Below are 22,002 nucleotides of genomic sequence, written 5' to 3' on the forward strand. Positions count from 1 at the left end.
CTTTTTTGATGTGGAATGACTCTTGATGTTTTTAAGCACTTCTATAGGTCACCCCATGTCAGAAACCAAATTGAATCCTGTCTCGTTAACAGATTACCCAGATAATATTATAGTACATATGTTACAATATGCTATTTTACATAAAATTTTACTTCTTATTACATTATAAGACCCTTTCATCAATAAAACGTTACTTGCACTCTGGTTAACTTTCCTTTTGATGTACCTTTAGACTATATAACTCTACACATCACTAAGAAATGTGTTGGTATTCTATGAGGTTACTTTCCTTCAGAAATATGATATTCTAATCAACAGCCATTTCTACTTCTTACCGTCCATGCAGTGAACTACTATATTGGCTTGAGTATAATTGTGTTAGCTGAAAAGTGTTAGTTCTTCACAAACAACAAGAAACAGAAACAAATGAAGTGGAAAGACCAGTGCTATGTAAGAAAGGGATTAAGCAGCTCTGTAAATGCACATAGCAGAGTTGAGATTAACAATTTGTAATAAACTAAGCCACAGGCGGTAGAGTGTGTGAAAGGCAGAAATTATGCAAACCTTTGGGGGCTTTAGCCCGTAAATGGAGAGTAACTGTGTGGCAGGTCTGACACGTCTCCCTGGCTGCAGAAAACCAACCAGTGAGTTGTTTTTTGTGTTTTTTGTTGTTGTTMATTTAGGTGTCATTTTGTTTCTAACAAACCTCGTGTTTTACATAGGATCTCACCCTTGGTTAGCATAAAGCACTGCAGTATTACTAAGTAAGTGAACAATAATGATTCTGATAATGACCTTGTCAATATGTGCTGAAGTAGTTGCTTTTAAGATGTTTGAATACACAGGAGATGGCATTATCTGTGATTCATGAACCTGTTTAGAAAAAAGGATAAGTCATAGTACAGTGAGTTTAACTAACTTGAATCTAATAGAGACTCACACGTTCAACCTGAAAAATATCTACAATATTGAAAATGTAGTGATTCTGTAAAACTGACTTTAGTGGTAGTTTAGAACATGTTTGCTCTATGGAGAAGAGAGGTAATAGTTTGAGGCTAACCTAAATCTCAGAATTTCGTGGAATTAGAGTGAGCTTTCAGCTTCTACTTTGTGAATGGTTAAAATTCACCCCAAAACAGATACAAGTATATGTTACCACGAATCTAACCACATAGTACTGTATAGGGATTATCCATCAGTTCCTGATTTCCACATATTTAGGATTTTTAAAATCCCCTTCAATGTTTATTTGTTTGTATTTCAATCATCATATCAGTGAAATATTTGGCTTTTTGGCTTTGCCGAATTGAAAAAGACAGATGTCTCGAGGAGATAGTTAAAGGAGGAGGCATTCCGAAATGTTGGAAATAATCTTTTTTCTTTTCTTCTAGTGATTGGTGTCCCAGTTTATAATAATTTGCTGTCATAAAGTGTGCATACTTTACTGAAATACAGTCTATAGCTAAGGTTTTTTATAGCTTTGTTTTCTGCTCAGTATGAACAAACTCCCTTTACAAGACAGAAAAGGCATTGAATGTTCCGAAGGGCAAAATGGAAACATAAACATGTATCCTTGGTCCTGTTATGATGAGTGATGTTTTGCTGCTGTTCTAATAATAGTGTGTGAGAAGTTTTTTGAACTCTGGCCATGCGAGACCCACCCTTACCGGGCAGAACTGCACATTCTTAGTTCCCTTTTCATGTGAGAGATGAACTATTTTTACCCAGAAAAGTCACTTCTTAACAATGACTGGCAGCCAAGAACCTGTTGGCCTGAACTACACAATGAAATTATGTCTAATCAGTAGGCTATGTCATGTTAAGCAGTCTGTTTGGTTGGCTGGGAAAATAGACAGTATAGTGTATGATTTAGGTGATTCATCAAATCATTAATGCAAATCCATTTTTAGCATAGTGACAGAGACACAATGTAGGCCTTACATGCAATCTACTTTCAATGTTTTACTGGATCTTGTAGGGCAATTAACAAAGTTCAAAGAATCACTGAAGTTAGATTCAACTCACATTTGTGGTGTGACTCAGTTCATAGTTTATACCATAAAATAAATGGCTATGGTAATAGATAGTTATAGGCACTAACTTGTTTACAAATATAAGTTGTCACTCATGGAATAGCCTTGTATCTTAATCATGGTGAAATATTTCCCAGTGCTCTGCAAATGCACTTAAAGCTTAATTTCACTGGCAAATGTTATGTTCATGTTGCCAAGACATGGATAGAGGAAAATATGAAATATCATCAGGCTAACCACTCCATAGAAAACTGGGCTCTGACTTTGTCAGAAATACACAGTTGCTTTATTCATCTCTCGCCCTACAAAGTTAGGTAAAATCTTTATGAGAAATGTGTCCCAGATATTGTTAAATCATACATTAAAAAAAAAAAAAAAGGAATTCAAATATGCACTGTTGAAGTAGAGTTGTATTTGTTTGAAAACCAACCATGTCAAGGGTTTGTACTATTCACTTGTAGATGGCTGAATGTGTCTGGGTCCTAGTTAGTTCCTGCTCCTACAGACCTTGGCCCAGTCACAGCTCTACTATACAGCCCTCTTGTCTGTGTGACGCCGCCAGGCCTCATTCCAGCCAAAGRTTTACTCTCTCCAGCTCCCTGCTCTGTCCCACCGGCCCGCCGGTGATGATAGGAAGTGGCAGGGTGACAAGTGGCCTGACCAGCGAATCGGGGCCTGCTGACACAGAGGGGAAAGAACGCAGCCCTAATCAGCCACACAACTGGAAAATAAGGCATGCTGTTGTGGCTCAGCTCAGGCGTACTGTCACCCCCCGTCCACTCCACACACACTGAAATACAGGCTGGCTGATTGTGCATTTACCTTTTTGAGAGGAAAGAGAACATGGAGCCTTGTCAATATAGCTGTATTAATCACTCTCACAGCATAGGAAATATGTTTAGGGTACACAGCAGGAGAAAGCTTGTATACCATAAAACATCATAAAACAGACATAAGACTTACACACTTTTTTTGCATTCCTTTTATGGGCATACTGGCTATAAGTCTGCTGTGAGTGTTYGGCCATGATGTACAGTGCATTCGGAAAGTATTCAGACCCCTTTACTTTTTCCACATTTTGTTACGTTACAGCCTTATTCTAAAGTGGATAGAAAAAAATCCTCGTCAATTTACACACAATACCCCATAATGTCAAAGCAAAAACAGGTTTTTAGACATTTTTGCTAATGTATTACAAATAAAAAACATATCTTATTTACGTAAGTATTTAGACCCTTTGCTATGAGACTCGAAATTGAGCTCCGGTGCATCCTGTTTCCATTGATCATCCTTGAGATGTTTCTACAACTTGATTGGAGTCCACCTGTGGTAAATTCAATTGATTGGTCATGACTTGGAAAGGCACCAACCTGTCTATATAAGGTCCCACAATTGACAGTGCATGTCAGACCAAAAACCAAGCCATGGGGTCGAAGGAATTGTCTGTAGAGCTCCGAGACGATTGTGTCGAGGCACAGATCTTGGGGAAGAGGTATCAATAAATGTCTACAGCATTGAAGGTCCAAGAACACAGTGGCCTCCATCATTCTTAAATGGAAGAAGCTTGGAACAACCAAGACTCTTCCTAGAGCTGGCCGCCCGGCCAAACTGAGCAATCGGGGGAGAAGGGCCTTGGTCAGGGAGGTGACCAAGAACCTGATGGTCACTCTGACAGAGCTCCAGAGTTCCTCTGAGGAGATGGGAGAACCTTCCAGAATGACAACCATCTCTGCAGCACTCCACCAATCAGGCCTTCATGGTAGAGTGGCCAGACCGAAGCCACTCCTCAGTAAAAAGCACATGACAGCCTGCTTGGAGTTTGCCAAAAGGCACCCAAAGGATTCTCAGACCATGAGAACCAAGAATGAACTCTTTGGCCTGAATGCCAAGCGTCACATCTAGAGAACCTGGCACCATCCCTACGGTGAAGCATGGTGGTGGCAGCATCACGCTGTGGGGATGTTTTTCAGCGGCAGTGACTGGGAGACTAGTCAGAATCGTGGGAAGATCAACGGGGCAAAGTACAGAGAGATCCTTGATGAAAACTTGCTCAGGACCTCAGACTGTGGCAAAGGTTCCCCTTCCAACAGGACAATGACCCTAAGCACACATCCAAGACAACGCAGGAGTGGCTTCGGGACAAGTCTCTGAATGTCCTTGAGTGGCCCAGCCAAAGCCTGGATTTGAAACCGATCGAAAATCTCGGTAGAGACCTTAAAATAGCTGTGCTGCGACGCTCCCCATCCAACCTGACATAGCTTGAGAGGATCTGCAGAGAATAATGGGAGGAACTCCAAAAATACAGGTGTGCCAAGTTTTGTAGTGTCATACCCAAGAAGACGTGAGGCTGTAATTGCTGTCAAAGGTGCTACAAAGGACTGAGTAAAGGGTCTGAATACTTACAGTACCAGTCAAAAGTTTGGACACACCTACTCATTCAAGGGTTTTTCTTTATTCATACTATTTTCTACAATAGAATAATATTGAAGACATCAAAACTATGAAATAACACAAATGGAATCATTCATTAACCAACACTAGTGTTAAACAAATCAAAATATATTTATTTTTGAGATTCTTCAAAGTAGCCATCCTTTGCCTTGATGACAGCTTTACACACTCTTGGCATTCTCTCAACCAGCTTCACGAGGAATGCTTTTCCAACAGTCTTGAAGGAGTTCCCACATATGCTGAACACTTGTTGGCTGCTTTTCCTTCACTCTGRGGTCCAACTCATCCCAAACCATCTCAATTGAGTTGAGGTTGGGTGATTGTGGAGGCCAGGTCATCTGATGCAGCACTCCATCACTCTCCTTCTTGGTCAAATAGCCCTTACACAGCCTGGAGGTGTGTTTTGGGTCATTGTCCTGTTGAAAAACAAATGATAGTCCCACTATGCGCAAACCAGGTGGGATGGTGTATCACTGCAGAATGCTGTTGTAGCCATGCTGGTTAAGTGGGCCTTGAATTCTAAATAAATCACAGACAGTGTCACCAGCAAAGCACCCCACACCATCAAACCACCTCCTCCATGCTTCACGTGGGAACCACACCACACTACTCTGTGTCTCACAAAGACACGGCGGTTGGAACCAAAAATAAAACATTTGGACCACAGGACAGATTTCCACCGGTGTAATGTCCATGGCTCGTGTTTCTTGGCTCAAGCAAGTCTCTTCTTCTTTTTGGTGTTGTTTAGTAGTGGTTTCTTTGCAGCAATTCGACCTTGAAGGCCTGATTCACGCAGCCTCCTCTGAACAGTTAATGTTGAGATGTGTCTGTTACTTGAACTCTGTGAAGCATTTATTTGGGCTGCAATCTGAGGCTGGTAACTCTAATGAACTTATCCTCTGCAGCAGAAGTAACTCTGGGTCTTCCTTTCTTGTGGCTGTCCTCATGACAGCCAGTTTCATCATAGGGCTTGATGGTTTTTGCGACTGCACTTGAAGAAACGTTCAAAGTTCTTGAAATGTTCCGTATTGACTGACCTTCATGTCTTAAAGTAATGATGGAGTGTCGTTTCTCTTTGCTTATTTGAGCTGTTCTTGCCTTAATATGGACTTGGTCTTTTACCAAATAGGGCTATCTTCTGTATACCACCCCTACCTTGTCAGAACACAACTGTTTGGCTCTAAAGCATTAAAGAAGGAAAGAAATTCCAAAAATTAACTTTTAACAAGGCACATCTGTTAATTGAAATGCATTCCAGGTGACTACCTCATGAACCTCAGTGTTCCTGAGTGGCGCAGCGGTCTAAGGCACTCCATCTCAGTGCAAGAGGCGTCACTACAGTCCCTGGTTGGGATTCCAGGCTGTATCACATCCGGCCGTGATTGGGAGTCCCGTAGGGCGGTGCAAAATTGGCCCTGCGTCGTCTGGGTTTGGCCGGGGTAGGCCGTCATTGTAAATAAGAATTTGTTCTTAATTTAATTGACTTGCCTAGATAAATAAAGGTTAAAAAAAAGTTGGTTGAGAGAATGCCAAGTGTGTATAAAGCTGTCATCAAGGCAAAGGGTGGCAACTTTGAAAAATCTAAAATATATTTTGATTTATCTAACACTTTTTTGGTTACTACATGATTCCATATGTGTTATTTCATAGTTTTGATGATTTCTGTTTTTTATATATATTTGCAACAAAAAAAAAGACTGGTATTTTGCTTTGCTTTGGGGTGTTGCATCATTATGCGGTATTGTATGTAGATTGATGAGGATTTTTTTTTAAATACATTTTTMAATAAGGCTGTAACGTAACAACATTTAGAAAAAGTCAAAGTTTCTGCATACTTTCCAAATGCACTAGTTGTCTGGACTGAGGTGATGATGGCTAACTCATCAGGTTTTGTATGCCTGCTGTTATATGAATCATTCTTCAATCAATTTGTTCAATTTGTTCAATCAATTTGTTCATGATACCAAAACTMSKAGTTTTGGTATCATGATTAAGATAACCCAGTACTAGTATATGTGTTGAATAACCCAAAGCTAGTATATGCAAGTGTTTTTCTGTACATGACCAGCTACTTTGCTCATTTATATGAATCTGTAGATAGTCTTTCATCATGTGTTTCAACATTCCAGAGGTAAAAACCAAGTCTTTAAATAGGCTACTATTCCTTATAACACTTGTGTCATTTCAAGCTTGCTGTTACAAAAATGTTCATATTATTACTGTGTTACTGCACAGGTATTAGAGCAACGTTWTATCATAATCACATATTAGCCTACAGTAAATGTCGAATGAGAGCAGAACCGTGAGATAGAGAGCTATCCTCTTTGCATGCATGTACGTGTGTGTGGGTGTTAAAAAATCTAAAAGAGAAATTGTGCTGGTGTAATCACATCAATCAAGTGATCTCTGAGAGGCAGGCAGGCAAGCAGAAATGTGATGAATTACAGGATGCAGTCTCAGTGAGCCGCATGTTGGGTGGCTCGCCCTCGCCTTGCGAGGCCCAGCTACCAGAGGATGTGGTTACTTCCTGTAGTGGAGCAGCTTAGTAGAGAAAGAGAGCTGGGGGAAAACATGTCCCCTTAGTATGCTAAAACCAAAAACGTTTTTCTGCTGCAGCTACTCATTCAGAGAGGTATACTCAGTGGCTCAACTCTTTCATTTGACACAGTGCCAGTATAGTAGCTATWTAGAGATWGWTTTTACWRKMYWGTAAAAWCWTTCTGTTAGTGAACAAGTTTTAATGCATCATTAAGAGAAAAGACTGATATATTTTCCCTTTGGTTTCTGTGGAGTCAGTGTGCCTCTTTTTCTAATATAAGCTGATAATACCTCCATCAGTAGGTTTCCTGACATTATTATTATAACATTTTTGGGGGGTTTGAGGCTGATCAATAATTTTTGTCCCCTTGTGCAATCGCCTCTCTCCCATACCTTTGAAACATTGTTATTGTCTGCCCCACCCTCCCCTCTCTAGTGAGTAAGGGAGTGTAAATTAACATGCAAGTAGTATTTAATGGAATAGTATGAACATGCAAAAAGTATCTRGAATTAAGACAAAAATGTTTCACGCTGCTTTGATAAAAGTTGTGGTTGAATATCAGCCTAAATCGTTGTATCAAATCAAATCAATTTATAAAGCCCTTCTTACATCAGCTGATATCTCAAAGTGCTGTACAGAAACCCAGCCTAAAACCCCAAACAGCAAGCAATGCAGGTGTAGAAGCACCGTGGCTAGGAAAAACTCCCTAGAAAGGCCAGAACCTAGGAAGAAACCTAGAGAGGAACCAGGCTATGAGGGGTGGCCAGTCCTCTTCTGGCTGTGCCGGGTGGAGATTATAACAGAACATGGCCAAGATGTTCAAATGTTCATAGATGACCATCCGACGATACACCCGGACAGTGCCAAACAGGCAGGATATAACCCCACCCACTTTGCCAAAGCACAGTCCCCACACCACTAGAGGGATATCTGTATTATGGTTGTATAATGGCTTTTGGTTACCGCCGTCGAAGTAGTATTTGGAACCTAACTGATGTACTATGATGCATTAGCTGCCTGCTCATTAATCTGTTCCACTGTGATATTTTGGACACCATTTATTCTGAAACTATGTGTATCCACCCTGCTATAACTCAAAATCTTTCAAGAGATGTTATAAGTTACTCTGACAAAATGTTTAATCAAAAATAGTTTTTGCGAAGTTAGTGTGCTTATTTTCCTGGCCCTGTATTGTCATGTAGGTTCACTCCTGACCTGCTGTGAAAACCCTAATGCCTGGGGTCATAGGCAGATGATGGTTCATTCTAATGCCTATAAGGCCTATTCCCCATTGATCAATCAAAACATTACTTTTGTATTTGCATAAATCACTGTAAGGAACTCAATAACAGTCTCTATAATGTAGATTGATTCTCAAATCAATCTCAAATTCTCAATCGGAGGCATCAAATTTATAAGCACATTTGTTGTAAATCAGTTATACCATCACATGTAAAAAGTAACATTTATTTTGATGGAATTCATTGGTTGTCAGTCATAGCGTACTAACTCTATTATTTTGGTTTCCTCAACAGATTAGTGTGCGAGTTACCACCATGGATGCAGAGTTGGAGTTTGCCATCCAGGCCAACACAACGGGAAAGCAACTCTTCGATCAGGTAAGAACATTGCTTGCTCTACTGAAACAAGGCAAATTACATGTTATTGCTGTGCTTTCATTCATTGCCAATCAGTGTAAATTGCAAGCAGGGGAATGGAAGCCCAGTTGTGGGACTGGAGTGGAGGGTCTATTTTAAGAGGAACTCTCACCCTCTCACTGTTCCTTTCATTGAGTCAAGCTGTGCTCTATGGCGTAGGCTCTAGTCTCTCTTCAGCTGCAGACAGAATGTTAGTCATAGAATCCACTGGCAGCACAAAGGAACTCCATTTCCAAGACAATAAAGGCACGCTTTGTCCTGTTAACTTTTCATTTGCACTTGCTTTCCAAGTGGGCAGAGTAATTTCCCCTGGTGAACATGTGCTCTCTCATTGAAATTACACCATTAGAAATACACTACATGACCAAAAGTATGTGGACACCTGCTCGTCGAACATCTCATTCCAAAATCATGGGCATTAATATGGTCCCCTATTTTATTTATTTGTATTTTTTATTTAACCTTTAACTTGGCAAGTCAGTTAAGAACAAATTCTTATTTTACAATACAGTACACCCTTTGCAGCTATAACAGCCTCCACTCTTTTGGGAAGGCTTTCCACTAGATGTTGGAACATTGCTGCAGGGACTTGCTTCCATTCAGCCACGAGATTTAGTGTCACACCTAGGGTTGTACATTTTGGYGAATATTCAGAGGTGGAAACTTTCCGTGGGAATTAACGGGAATATATGGGAAGTAACTGGAATATATGGGAATTAACAGAAATAAATGCAAATGAATATCAGTACCATTTAAATGTAGATGTTTTTTGCAMTGGATATATTTATCATATCATATAGAGACAGAAACATAAACCTTTTACCTTATCATAAGTAGACATAATTGCAAATGATGAAATCCTTCCAATAGAAATAATTWAAAAWACATTTTAGTTACGAATTAAACTTTAATTAAGTGAGTTGACTCTTCACATGGGATGATTTCACTGAACAACAAAAGAAAGAGAATATTGAATGATCCCCAATGATCCATTGTATCTCCCAAAAACGTTTTCAACATACATCTGTAAAATGATAGTCTAGAAACTAAAGCTTTGGTTGTCTTCCTCTCATGTCTTCTCCCTGGACCTCTTCAATGTTCACCTCTTGAACATCAGACTCTGAGGCCTCATGTTCACTGTCACTTTCCAACCCTGTTGAGGATGGCTCGTTATCAGGCTCAAAAAGCCTCAAATTCGCCCGGATGGCCACCAATTTTTCAGCCCTTGTATTGGTCAGCTTGTTGTGTGTTCCCAAACAAGGACCAGTTGCGCTCTGAGGCAGCTGATGTTGGTGGGATTTGGAGGATGAATGGAGGCAACAGGGTAAAGAGCCTCAGATCCACAAAGTCACTTCCACCAGGTGGCAGATGAGATAGCACGACTGCCATATTGCATCTCCATCACAAAGCCCTTGCTTGGAAGTGTACTTCTCCAGAATGCCAAGAACCGTGCCCTCATCCAGGTCAAGGTGGCGAGACACAGTAGTGATGACACCATAGGCCTTGTTGATTTCCGCACCAGACAGGATGCTCTTGCCAGCATACTTGGGGTCCAACATGTATGCTCCGGCGTGTATGGGCTTCAGGCAGAAGTCTTCACGCTTTTTGATGTATTTCAGAACTGCAGTTTCCTCTGCTTGGAGCAACAGTGGGCAGGGCACTACGGATTTCTTCTCTTACATCTGCAAGCAGATTCTGAACACCAGACAGGATGGCATTGTCTCCCTCAATCCATGCAATGGCTACTGCTATATGTTTCAGGAGTTTCAGGCTGCTTACCACTCTCTCCCAAAATACATAATCCAGGAAGATCCTCTTGATGGGGCTGTCCATATTGGCAGACTGTGATATGGCCATTTCTTAGAGACTCCTTCCCCTCCAGGAGACTGTCAAACATGATGACAACACCACCCCAACGGGTGTTGCTGGGGAGCTTCAATGTGGTGCTCTTATTCTTCTCATTTGCTTGGTGAGTTAGATTGCTGCTAATACTTTGATGACCCTTCACATACCTTACATTTCCTTGGCTCTCTTGTAGAGTATATCCATTGTTTCAGTTTTCAGGGGCAGATTCAATGCATGAGCAGCACAGCCAATGGGTGTGATGTGAGGGTAGGACTCCTCCACTTTGACAAGCAGCCTTCATGTTCGCATCGTTGTCTGTCACATTTAAAATACCTTCTGTGGTCCATGGTCATTGATGATCTTCAGCTCATCTGCATGTAGAGACTAGAGGTCGACCGATTATGATTTTTCAAGCCGATCGATACCGATTATTGGAGGACCAAAAAAAGCCGGTGCCGATAAATCTGCCAATTTTTTATTATTTTTGTAATAATGACAATTACAACATACTGAATGAACACTTAATTTAACTTAATATAATACATATAAAATCTATTTAGCCTCAAATATAATGAAATGTTCAATTTGGTTTAGTTAATGCAAAACACAGTGTTGGAGAGAAGTAAAAGTGCAATATGTGCCATGTAAGAAAGCTAATGTTTAAGCTTCCTTCTCAGAACATGAGAACATATGAAAGCTGGTGGTTCCTTTTAACATGAGGTCTTCATATTCCCAGGTAAGAAGTTTTAGGTTGTAGTTATTATGGAATTAAGGACTATTTCTCTCTATACGATTTTGTATTTCATATACCTTTGACTATTGGTATGTTCTTATAGGACTTTAGTATTGCCAGTGTAACAAGTATAGTCTTCCATCCTCTCTCCTCGCGCTACCTGGGCTCGAACCAGGACACATCGACAACAGCCACCTCCGAAGCAGCGTTACCCATGCAGAGCAAGGGGAACAACTACTCCAAGTCTCAGAGCGAGTGACGTTTGAAGAACGCTATTAGGGACCCGCCCGCTAACTAGCTAGCCATTTCACATCGTTTACCCAGTAATCTCGGAGTTGATAGGCTTGAAGTCATAAACAGCGCAATGCTTGAAGCACAGCGAAGAGCTGCTGGCAAAACGCACGAAAGTGTGTTTGGAATGAATGCTTACGAGCATGCTGGTGCCTACCATCGCTCAGTCAGACTGCTCTATCAAATATAGACTTAATTATAATAATACACACAGAAATACGAGCCTTAGGTCATTAATATGGTCAAATCCAGAAACTATCATCTCGTAAACAAAACGTTTATTTCAGTGAAAAACGGAACCGTTACGTTTTTATCTAACCGGTGGCATCTAGTCTAAAAATTCCTGTTACATTGCACAAACCTTCAATGTTATGTCATATTACGTAAAATTCTGGCAAATTAGTTCGCAATGAGCCAGGCGGCCCCAAAATGTTGCAATATGACTCTGATCTGCGTGCAATGAACGCAAGAAGTGACACAATTTCACCTGGTTAATATTGCTGCTAACCTGGATTTATTTTAGCTAAATATGCAGGTTTAAAAATATATACTTATGTGTATTGATTTTAAGAAAGGCATTGATGTTTATGGTTAGGTACATGTTGGAGCAACGACAGTCCTTTTTCGCGAATGCGCACTGCATCGATTATATGCAACACAGGACACTCTAGATATATAATTTCAACCATGTGTAGTTATAACTAGTGATTATGATTGATTGATTGATTGTTTTTTATAAGATAAGTTTAATGCTAGCTAGCAACTTACCTTGGCTTCTTACTACATTCGCGTAACAGGCGGGCTCCTCGTGAGGCAGGTGGTTAGAGCGTTGGACTAGTTAACCGTAAGGTTGCAAGATTGAATCCCTGAGCTGACAAGGTAAACATCTGTCGTTCTACCTCTGAACAAGGCAGTTAACCCACRGTTCCTAGGCCGTCGTTGAAAATAAGAATGTGTTCTTAACTGACTTGCCTAGTTAAATAAAGATGTAAWTTTTTTTTAAAGAAAATCGGTGTCCAAAATGACCGATTTCCGATTGTTATGAAAACTTGAAATCGGCCATTCCGATTAATCGGTCGACCTCTAGTAGAGACCGGTGTGCCTGTTGTCCCTTGTGTCTGTTCTCTTGTAGAATACTGGTTGAGGGGTGGATATGATGTAATTAATTATTCATTGCCCACGAACATAGTGAGTGTTGRAACTGAGGACAGATGATTTTTACGTGCTTCAGCACTCAGTGGTCCCGTTCTGTGAGCTTGTATGGCCTACCACTTTGCAGCTTAGCCATTGTTTCTCCTAGARGTTTCCACTTTACAATAACAGCACTTACAGTTGACCAGGGCAGAAATTTGACGAACTGACCAGTTGGAAAGGTGGCATCCTATGATGGTGCCACGTTGAAAGTCACTAAGCTCTTCAGTAAGGCCATTCTTCTGCCAATGGTTGTCTATGGAGATTGCATGGCTTTGTGCTCAATTTTATAAACCTTCCAGCAACGGATGTGGCTGAAATAGCCAAATCCAATAATTTGAAGGGGTGTCCACATACTTTAGTATATATATATTGTACATCGTGATTCTAAACTGCCTTGACTGAGGTTTGGTGATGGTGTGATGTGCAGGCAGTGGTGGTGTGTATAAACATTGTCTTCTTAATGGGAAACACCCCTACCAGGCTGCTGACACAGCCAATGTAAACACAGCAGATGTTTCTTGAAGGCATTCAGTTGTACAACTGACTAGGTATCCCCCTTTCCTTTCTCCAAGGAATTTAATGCATGAGTGGTTATCAGTCCCTAACCGTTTCAAACTTTTCTGCCATGCCTGTTTGTGTGAGGAGAGGAGAGGTTTTGGTCCCACCAGTTTTACAGTGGCTCTCTCAGACAGAAATATGTCATGGCTGTATGGCAGGCCAGCCTGGCCTCAGAGAATGTCTGTATTGTTTTAGAAAAAGTGCCAGACTCTTGAATCACCCCCAAGGCATCCATCACCAATGTTATTATGGCTGTTGTGTCATCCCTATTTCACTTCATGCTTATAATCACATAMATTTTTTGTTTCTCTTACATTTATTATGATAGATTTTTATATGAAGTGTGGACTTTGCTGTCCTGACATATCTATGTCAGGGCGGCCCACAGACCCCTCCCTGTAAGTGGCAGTTGGTGTAGTGGGCAATCTGGGCAGAGGACTAGATGACTCCCTCCACAGCCATTAGATAAGAGTTTCCACTGTATTTTTACTCGGGTCTATCAGACAGTGAGCTGTAGTGGGCAGAAATGCTGGAGCACAAAGTTTAACGTGTGACTCAATTCTTATTTCAATCTAGTTTTGATAATACATACAATGGGTACCTTTCACTAGTTAGCCTAATGGATCCAAATCTTCTGTTTGTTTGTGTGTGAGAGAGAGATGATCTACTGATATAACAAAAAAAGAGTACCAATGTTTAGGGTAGAACATGAGGAGTTAAGTTATGTTGAGCTTAAACTGTTGTTCACCACGTAGGTTCAAGCAATTACTCTTAGGAAATGGCTGGCAACTGCATTATCCCTCAGGCCAGCATTTATTCATTTATATCCAATTTTGTGAATGAGTTCAGTGTGTTTAAAAATTCAAGCAGTTAGCTTACTATTTTAGCATTGTCGATAGGTTTAGCTTTGAAATGGGTATTTGATTCTGTATTTTTTTTTATCTGAAAATGAAATCAAGCACGTTATTCATTTTAAAAATAAAGATTCCTCTCCTTGTTCAGGCGGTGCTCGGCGGTCGGCGTCGCCGGCCTACTAGCCATCACCGATCCATTTTTCTTTTTCCGTTTGTTTTGTCTTTGGTTCATTCACACCTGGTTTTCATTTGCTTTAATTTCTGTGTGTATATTTACTCCTGTTTCCCGCTTAGGTTTGTGCAGGATTATTTTCATGTTGCTCGTTGAGGTTTTCCTCAGTTTATTCACGTGTGCACAGTGTTGTAGGAAAGTAAGGAGCATTGTTTTTTCTCCTTCCGTGAGTGACTGTGTGTTCCTATGTCTTGGCTGTTTATTGGTATTGTACCTGACCCAATTTGGACTTGCCTATTAAAGACGCTACTTTGACATCTCTGCTCTCCTGCGCTTGACTACCTTATCTGTAGCGACTTTGTACTGAGGTAACTAAGTTGAATATCTAAGTACTAAGCTAAGATGTTTCTGTATTCATTTCCTCAGTATAATTTGATATAACTGTATAGAAAGACTAAACTTGAGAGGATTAAATCTTCAGATTCTTTTAAATGAATGACTCAACCATCATGCACCATTACCTAAGTTAAAACCTGACCTGAAACAAGAATGTCATGTAACACTGTTTTCACAAACAATTTAACACAGTTAACCCCTGTTAAGAGTTGGGTTACATTTAAAAAAAAATGTGTGCCCTAAGGTTGTGAAGACAATCGGACTGCGGGAGGTGTGGTTCTTTGGTCTGCAGTACCAGGATACAAAGGGTTTCTCGACATGGCTCAAGCTCAATAAGAAGGTGAGCGCCTCCATTTAAACAAGGATATAGTGAACAAGGCTTCCGTGCCACCTTAAGTAAAAGAGAAACTGCTCCTGGCGCCTCCACTCATCTTTYACCCCTGGCCCTAGGTGACAGCCCAGGATGTAAGGAAGGAGAGCCCACTGCTGTTCAAGTTCCGGGCCAAGTTCTTCCCTGAGGATGTGTCAGAGGAGCTGATCCAGGAGGCCACCCAGAGGCTGTTCTTCCTGCAAGTAAAGGAAGGGATCCTCAACGATGACATCTACTGCCCCCCGGAGACGGCTGTGCTGCTGGCCTCCTACGCCGTGCAGGCCAAGTACGCCGATTACAACAAGGAGATTCACTTGCCAGGATACCTGTCCAGTGAAAAACTGCTGCCTCAGAGGTGAGGCCTCCACCATCTCTAGAGTCTACATAACACCTTTTGATTGCACCTTCGTACTCTCTCATGTTTTTATGGTGTCATATAATTTTGTCTTTGTGTTTTTAGGGTCTTGGACCAACACAAGCTCAACAAGGAGCAGTGGGAGGAGAGAATCCAGGTGTGGCATGAGGAACACAAGGGCATGCTCAGGTACTGAATCACACACATTACTTACTCACCCCTCCTAGCTCTGTTGTCCCTGGCCTGAGAAACATCTCTATTGGTTTCAATTGAAAGTTGAGTATCTCTGCACAGTAGGACATACCACATCATGGTGAAAATTGCTTAAGCTTCTGTCATAGAGTGAATAGATTTGCACTCTGAGAGCTTGATGATGTGAAAGCATGTGCTGTGATGTTTTGAAGCATCCTGACCATCAACTCCTATTAACAACTATGGCAGCTACCTAGCTGTAAGTCTTCAAATAACTTAACTGCTTGTGTTCCTTCTGTGCTTACTTTGGTGCATTTTTTAGATGTTGTGGCGTATTTTCAAAACTCTTGAAGGCCCAGTGCAGTCAATAACMTGATATTCCTGTGTTATATGTACAGTATATTTCCACACTATGAGGTTGTGAAATTGTGAAAATAATGATAATGCCCTTTTAGTGTAAGAGRTGTTTGAAAAGACCGGCTGAAATTTCTGCCTGTTTTGGTGGGATGGAGTTTTGGCCTTCCTGGTGACATCACCAGGTGGTAAATTAGTTAATAGACCAATAAGAAAGAGTGTTCCAAATCTCTTTGCCAATAACAGCTAGATTTCAGTTTTTCCCTCCCCACTTAGACCACTCCCAGATTTTGTAATTTATTTTTACCATTTGAATTTAAATCAATCACAGTAATGTACTTAATTGTTACCCGGAAAGGATTTGATATTGAGATAAAAACGTCTGCATTGGACCTTTTAAAAACTGGAAACTAGTGATGGGAAACCAAGGCTTTCTAAACCCTTTTGGGGCTTTCACCAAATTGTGGTGCCATTTTTTTTTATTACACTGATCTTTTAACACATTATTGACATCTGCTGAACAGGAATAAATTACCGTTTTTTAAAATGTTTATATAGACTTGTTTTCCCATTGCATCTATCAAAACTTTGTGGCGCAATGGATGGGTGTGAGTGTTGGTAAACTAAATTTAGTTKGAATATGGGGTTTGCATCCCACATTCTACTTCCCCTATTTGCCTCCAGGTACGCTATGTTTTCTAAAACTGTGCATCCGTGGTATTATTTAGGATGCTGAAGACAAAAGATGATCATAGGCTACACTAAATAAAACTAATTATTTGAACAACAGTGGGAAGATGGGTTCACAGTAAATAATTTTTWAACTATAGCCAAGATTCAATCTTGTGCCTATGCTGGTGTCTTATCCCAAATCTCAATCCCTACCTGCTGAGCTACCGTTTAGGTGCTATAAACTGAAAAACATCTAAGTAAATTGGTAAATAAGGTGTCCAGTAGAGGTTGGTGTTTGAAAGCAACTTTGTATCAAAGAAAGCACCACGGCGAAATCAGTGGGATCTCGCATTTTGCAACAACAGTTTCGAAAAAGCATGTGATCAACCGAAGCTTCAGACGCCATTGATCATGTGGTAATGTTACTTTGAAATYATCCGTCAATGGTATATGCTTCGAAACTAGTAATAAATCAGTAGTGTGACGTTCGAAGCTTCAAACGTCATCATCACGTGGTATTGTTACTTTGATACAAGCGTCGGAGCTCTGGTATCAATCGTCCAATCACTACTCTAAACTGATAAAACTTGTAATGCCCCCTATGTTATGTTCAGAACATTTGATTGTGTATTCATTGGKGTTTAACACATCTTTCACCCTTGAGTCATTCATGCAAAATCTAGGTTTTTCGTGAGTCTTTTGTGAAATATCATGAGAGCATTTTACCATAACTTGAAATGCACATTTATTTGTTTGCAAACCACAATTTGTTTCATTTTAATCCAATGGCATGTTGTGAGCATGTTGAGAAATACAGTTTCATTATCCTACTAGGGGTATTGTTAAGTAGTTGGCTATGGTAAAAACAGAAGGAGTTTGAATGGCTGATGAGCTTTCTAAAACTCCCATCCATATAGAAATTAAATATGACATGAAATTACTCGGGATCTATATACAATGCCTTCGYAAAGTATTCAGACCCCTTGACTTTTTCCACATTTTGATAGGTTACAGCCTGATTGTAAAATTGATTAAAATGTCCCCCCCCCCTCAATCTACACACAATACCCCATAATGACAAAAGAAAAACTGTTTTAGCGATTTTTTTRCTTCCATTTTTTTTGCCGGAAATATGACATTTACATAACTATTCAGACCCTTTACTCTGTACGTTGTTGAAGGACCTTTGTCAGCYATTACAGCCTCGAGRCTTCTTGGGTATGACGATACAAGCTTGGCACACCTGTATTTTGATGTTTCTCACATTCTTCACTGCAGATCCTCTCAAGCTCTTTAAGGTTGGATGGGGAGCGTTGCTGCACAGCTATTTTCACATCTCTCCAGAGATGTTTGATCTGGTTTAAGTCRGGGCTCTGGCTGGGCCACTCAACTATATTCAAAGACTTGTCCCAAAGCCTTCCAGTCCCTGCCCCTGCCCCTGAAAAACCTTCCCACAGAATGATGCTGCCTCCACCATGCTTCACCGTAGGGATGGTGCCAGGTTTCCTCCAGATGTGACGCTTGGCATTCAGGCCAAAMAGTTCATTCTTGGTTTCATGAGACCAGATAATCTTGTTTCTCATGGTCTGAGAATCCTTTAGGTGCCTTTTGGCAAACTCCAAGCGGGCTGTCATGTGCCTTTTACTGAGGAGTGMCTTCCGTCTGGCCATTCTTCTATAAAGGCCTGATTGGTGGAGTGCTGCAGAGATGGTTGTCCTTCTGGAAGGTTCTCCCATCTCCACAGAGGAACTRTGGAGCTCTGTCAGTCACCATCGGGTTCTTGGTCACCTCGCTGACAAAGGCCCTTCTCCCCCGATTGCTCAGTTTGGCCAGGTGGCCAGCTTTTTCTTGGTTGTTCCAAACCTCTGCTACTGTGTTCTTCCCCAGGTCTGTTCCTAGACATAATCCAGTCTCAGAGCTCTACGGATAATTCCTTTGACCTCATGGCTTGGTTTTTGTTCTGACATGCACGGTCAACTGTGAGACCTTATATAGACAGGTGTGTGCCTATCCAAATAATTTCCAATCAATTGAATTTACCACAGTTGACTCCAATCATGTTGTAGAAACATTTCAAGGATGATCAATGAAAACAGGATGCACCTGAGCTCAATTTCGAGTCTCATAGCAAAGGGTCTGAATACCTACAGAAGCAAAAAAAAGTATGTGAACCCTTTGGAAATACCTGGATTTCTGTGTAAATTTGTCATAAAATTTGATCTGATCTTCATCTAGGTCACAACAATAGACAAACACAGTCTGCTTAAACTAACAACACACAAACAATTATACGTGTTCAGGTCTTTATTGAACACACCGTGTAAACATTCACAGTGTAGGGTGGGAAAAGTACATTTTGGACATTTCCTCTTCACAAAACTGTTTCAGTTCAGCAATATTTTTGGGATGTCTGGTGTGAACTGCTCTCTTGAGGTCATGCCACAGCATCTCAATCGGGTTGAGGTCAGGACTCTGACTGGGCCACTCCAGAAGGCGTATTTTCTTCTGTTGAAGCTATTCTGTTTTTGATTTACTTCTGTGTTTTGGGTCATTGTCCTGTTGCATCACCCAACTTCTGTTGAGCTTCAATTGGCGGACAGATAGTCTAACATTCTCCTGTAAAAAGTCTTTATATACTTGGGAATTCATTATTCCGTCGATGATAGKAAGTTGTCCAGGCCTTGAGGCAGCAAAGCAGCCCCAAACCATGACGCTCCCTCCACCATACTTTACAGTTGGGATAAGGATTTGATTTTGGTGTGTTGTGCCTTTTTTATCCACATATAGTGTTGTGTGTTCCTTCCAAACAACTGAACTGTAGTTTCATCTGTCCACAGAATATTTTGCCAGTAGCGCTGTGGAACATCCAGGTGCACTTTTGCAAACTTCAGACGTGCAGCAATGTTTTTTTTGGACAGCAGTGGCTTCTTCCATGGTGTCCTCCCATGAACACCATTATTGTTTAGTGTTGTACGTATCGTAGACTCGTCAACAGAGATGTTAGCATGTTCCAGAGATTTCTGTAAGTCTTTAGCTGACACTCTAGAATTCTTCTTAACCTCATTGAGCATTCTGCGCTGTGCTCTTGCAGTCATCTTTGCAGGACGGCCACTCCTAGGGAGAGTAGCAACAGTGCTGAATCCAGGCTGCATCACATCCAGTTGTGATTGGGATCCCATAGAACGGCGCACAATTGGCCCAGCGTCGTCCGGGTTGTATAAATAAGAATTTGTTCTTAACTGGCTTGCCTAGTTAAATAAAGATTCAATTAAAAATAAATGAAGTTCAGATCAAATTTGATATGGAGAAATTCAGGTCATTCCAAAGGGTTCACATTCTTTTTCTTCTCACAGTATATAAATAAGGTATTTCTGTTTTGTTTTTTATATAAATGTGCAAACATTTCTAAAAACCTGTTTTCGCTTTGTCATTATGGGGTATTGTGTTGTAGATTAATGAGGATAAACAATTATTTTTTTAGATTAAGACTGTAATGTAAGAAAATATTGAAAAGGTCAAGGGGTCTGAATACTTTCCGAAGGCACTGTACGTCCATTCATTTTTTAAAACTGGTACCGTTTACCTTCAGACAAGTCCCGTGGCACGCGTGTGTCAATAGACTCTTAAGGATTCTGGAACAGTGACTCGAACAAAACTATTTATAAAGTGATATCTGATTAAGAGTGCATTCAAAATCTACTCAGTACACAATTGACAGAGATACTGCATGGTTGATTTCTGTATGACGTTTACCAGTGCGTGCTGTAGTAAAGTGGAGCTGTTTTGCTAAAAGTACATTTTGTCTTATGCCTAATTGTCTTGATGAAGAGAGTTTAGAACACTTTTTATGCAACTGCTACAAAACTAAAGAAATATGGGATCTGATGAGAAGTTTTGATTTTGATGTAGGTGTCTTCGATACTCATATAGATGACAATACTAAAGAATGATGGTGGACAATAATATGCATTGTGAACAATAAGATTTGGAAGACAAGCTGCATTGACTATGAAACAACTTTTTGTCCCTCAAACTCCTATTTTTAACAAATCAAAACAGAACTAGGGCGGCAGGTAGCCTAGCGGTTAAGAGCGTTGGGCCAGTAACCGGAAAGTTGCTGGTTCAAATCCCTGAGCTGACATCTGTCGATGTCCCGTTGAGCAAGGAACTTAACCCTAATTGCTCCTGTAAGTTGCTCTGGATAAGAGCATCTGCTAAATGATTTAAATGTAAACTAAAAAGAAGAAAGCTGGCCTACAGAAACCTCCATGGACACTATTAAATCTGTAAACTATGTAATGTAATTATGAACGCATGTATTGATGTAGAAGCTAAATTGTATTTATATGAACTAGCCTATTATGATTGTAAAAAAACTTAAATAAGTGATTTTAAAAGATGTATGTTGGTGTAGCATGGTGTTGAATGCCATTTCTGCCTATGCAACATTGTACAAGATCACCTTTTCCACATGACTTGACAACTGATACAGTATCGCCTTTCTCTCTAATTGATTCATCAATGAAATTCAGATTTGTGGAATATATTGCTATATACAACCATTTATTTCAGCAGTGCATTGTACACTAACACTATAATTCCAAATGGTAGCACATACAGTGACTCGTTCCACTTTGTCCTATTGAAACACACTGGCTGATGGAGAATTATGATATAGTATTTACAGCCACATCCATATATGATTTGGTTTTACCTTCCAACATAAATTGATGTCAAATTGATACATTTATTTTACAGTGTTCAGCAGTTATCAAACTATATACATGTACGTAAACTAGGCACTACATAATTTTTGTTCAGTAGTTATCAGTTTAGAACAGTTTGATTAAGTGATAGTTAAAGGTATTGTTAACAAATGACAAGCAATTATATCAAAAGTAATGTGAATATTACATTTTGAAAAGCAGATACCTAGATTGAATATGTATGTGCAAATTGAAAGAGTGATTTGGTGCAGTGAACAAATTACTTTGATTTCGTTTTTTTGTACTCAATCAATTGAAAATGTACTTGTTTTTGAAACATCTGTTTTGATTTTGTGCTCTAGTTGTGAAAATTTACCACATACTTGTGAACATTGCCACCAGTCATTGAAAAAAAAAAAAAAGGATTTAATGTAATTTGTAATACTTCACAGAGAGGATTCAATGATGGAGTACCTGAAGATCGCCCAGGACCTGGAGATGTACGGTGTCAACTACTTCAGCATCAAGAACAAGAAAGGATCAGAGCTGTGGTTAGGAGTGGACGCCCTGGGACTCAACATTTACGAACAGAATGATAAGTGAGTGAAATATACCCCACAGGGGTACTC

The 22,002-nt window shown here is 40.3% G+C and overlaps 1 protein-coding gene across 1 annotated transcript in view; it reads left to right on the forward strand.

The window, feature by feature from the left end:
• The window catches only part of LOC111950434 (moesin-like), a 35,165-nt gene that overhangs the window by 7,566 nt on the left and 5,597 nt on the right, over nt 1-22,002 (forward strand). Inside the window, 5 exon segments of the mRNA XM_023968016.2 lie at nt 8,559-8,642; nt 14,969-15,064; nt 15,175-15,449; nt 15,555-15,638; nt 21,826-21,972. Of these exon segments, the coding sequence (XP_023823784.1) occupies nt 8,559-8,642; nt 14,969-15,064; nt 15,175-15,449; nt 15,555-15,638; nt 21,826-21,972 (686 nt within the window).

The sequence above is a fragment of the Salvelinus sp. IW2-2015 genome, linkage group LG23 (assembly GCF_002910315.2).
Source record: "Salvelinus sp. IW2-2015 linkage group LG23, ASM291031v2, whole genome shotgun sequence".
In the NCBI taxonomy this organism is placed as follows: Eukaryota; Metazoa; Chordata; class Actinopteri; order Salmoniformes; family Salmonidae; genus Salvelinus; species Salvelinus sp. IW2-2015.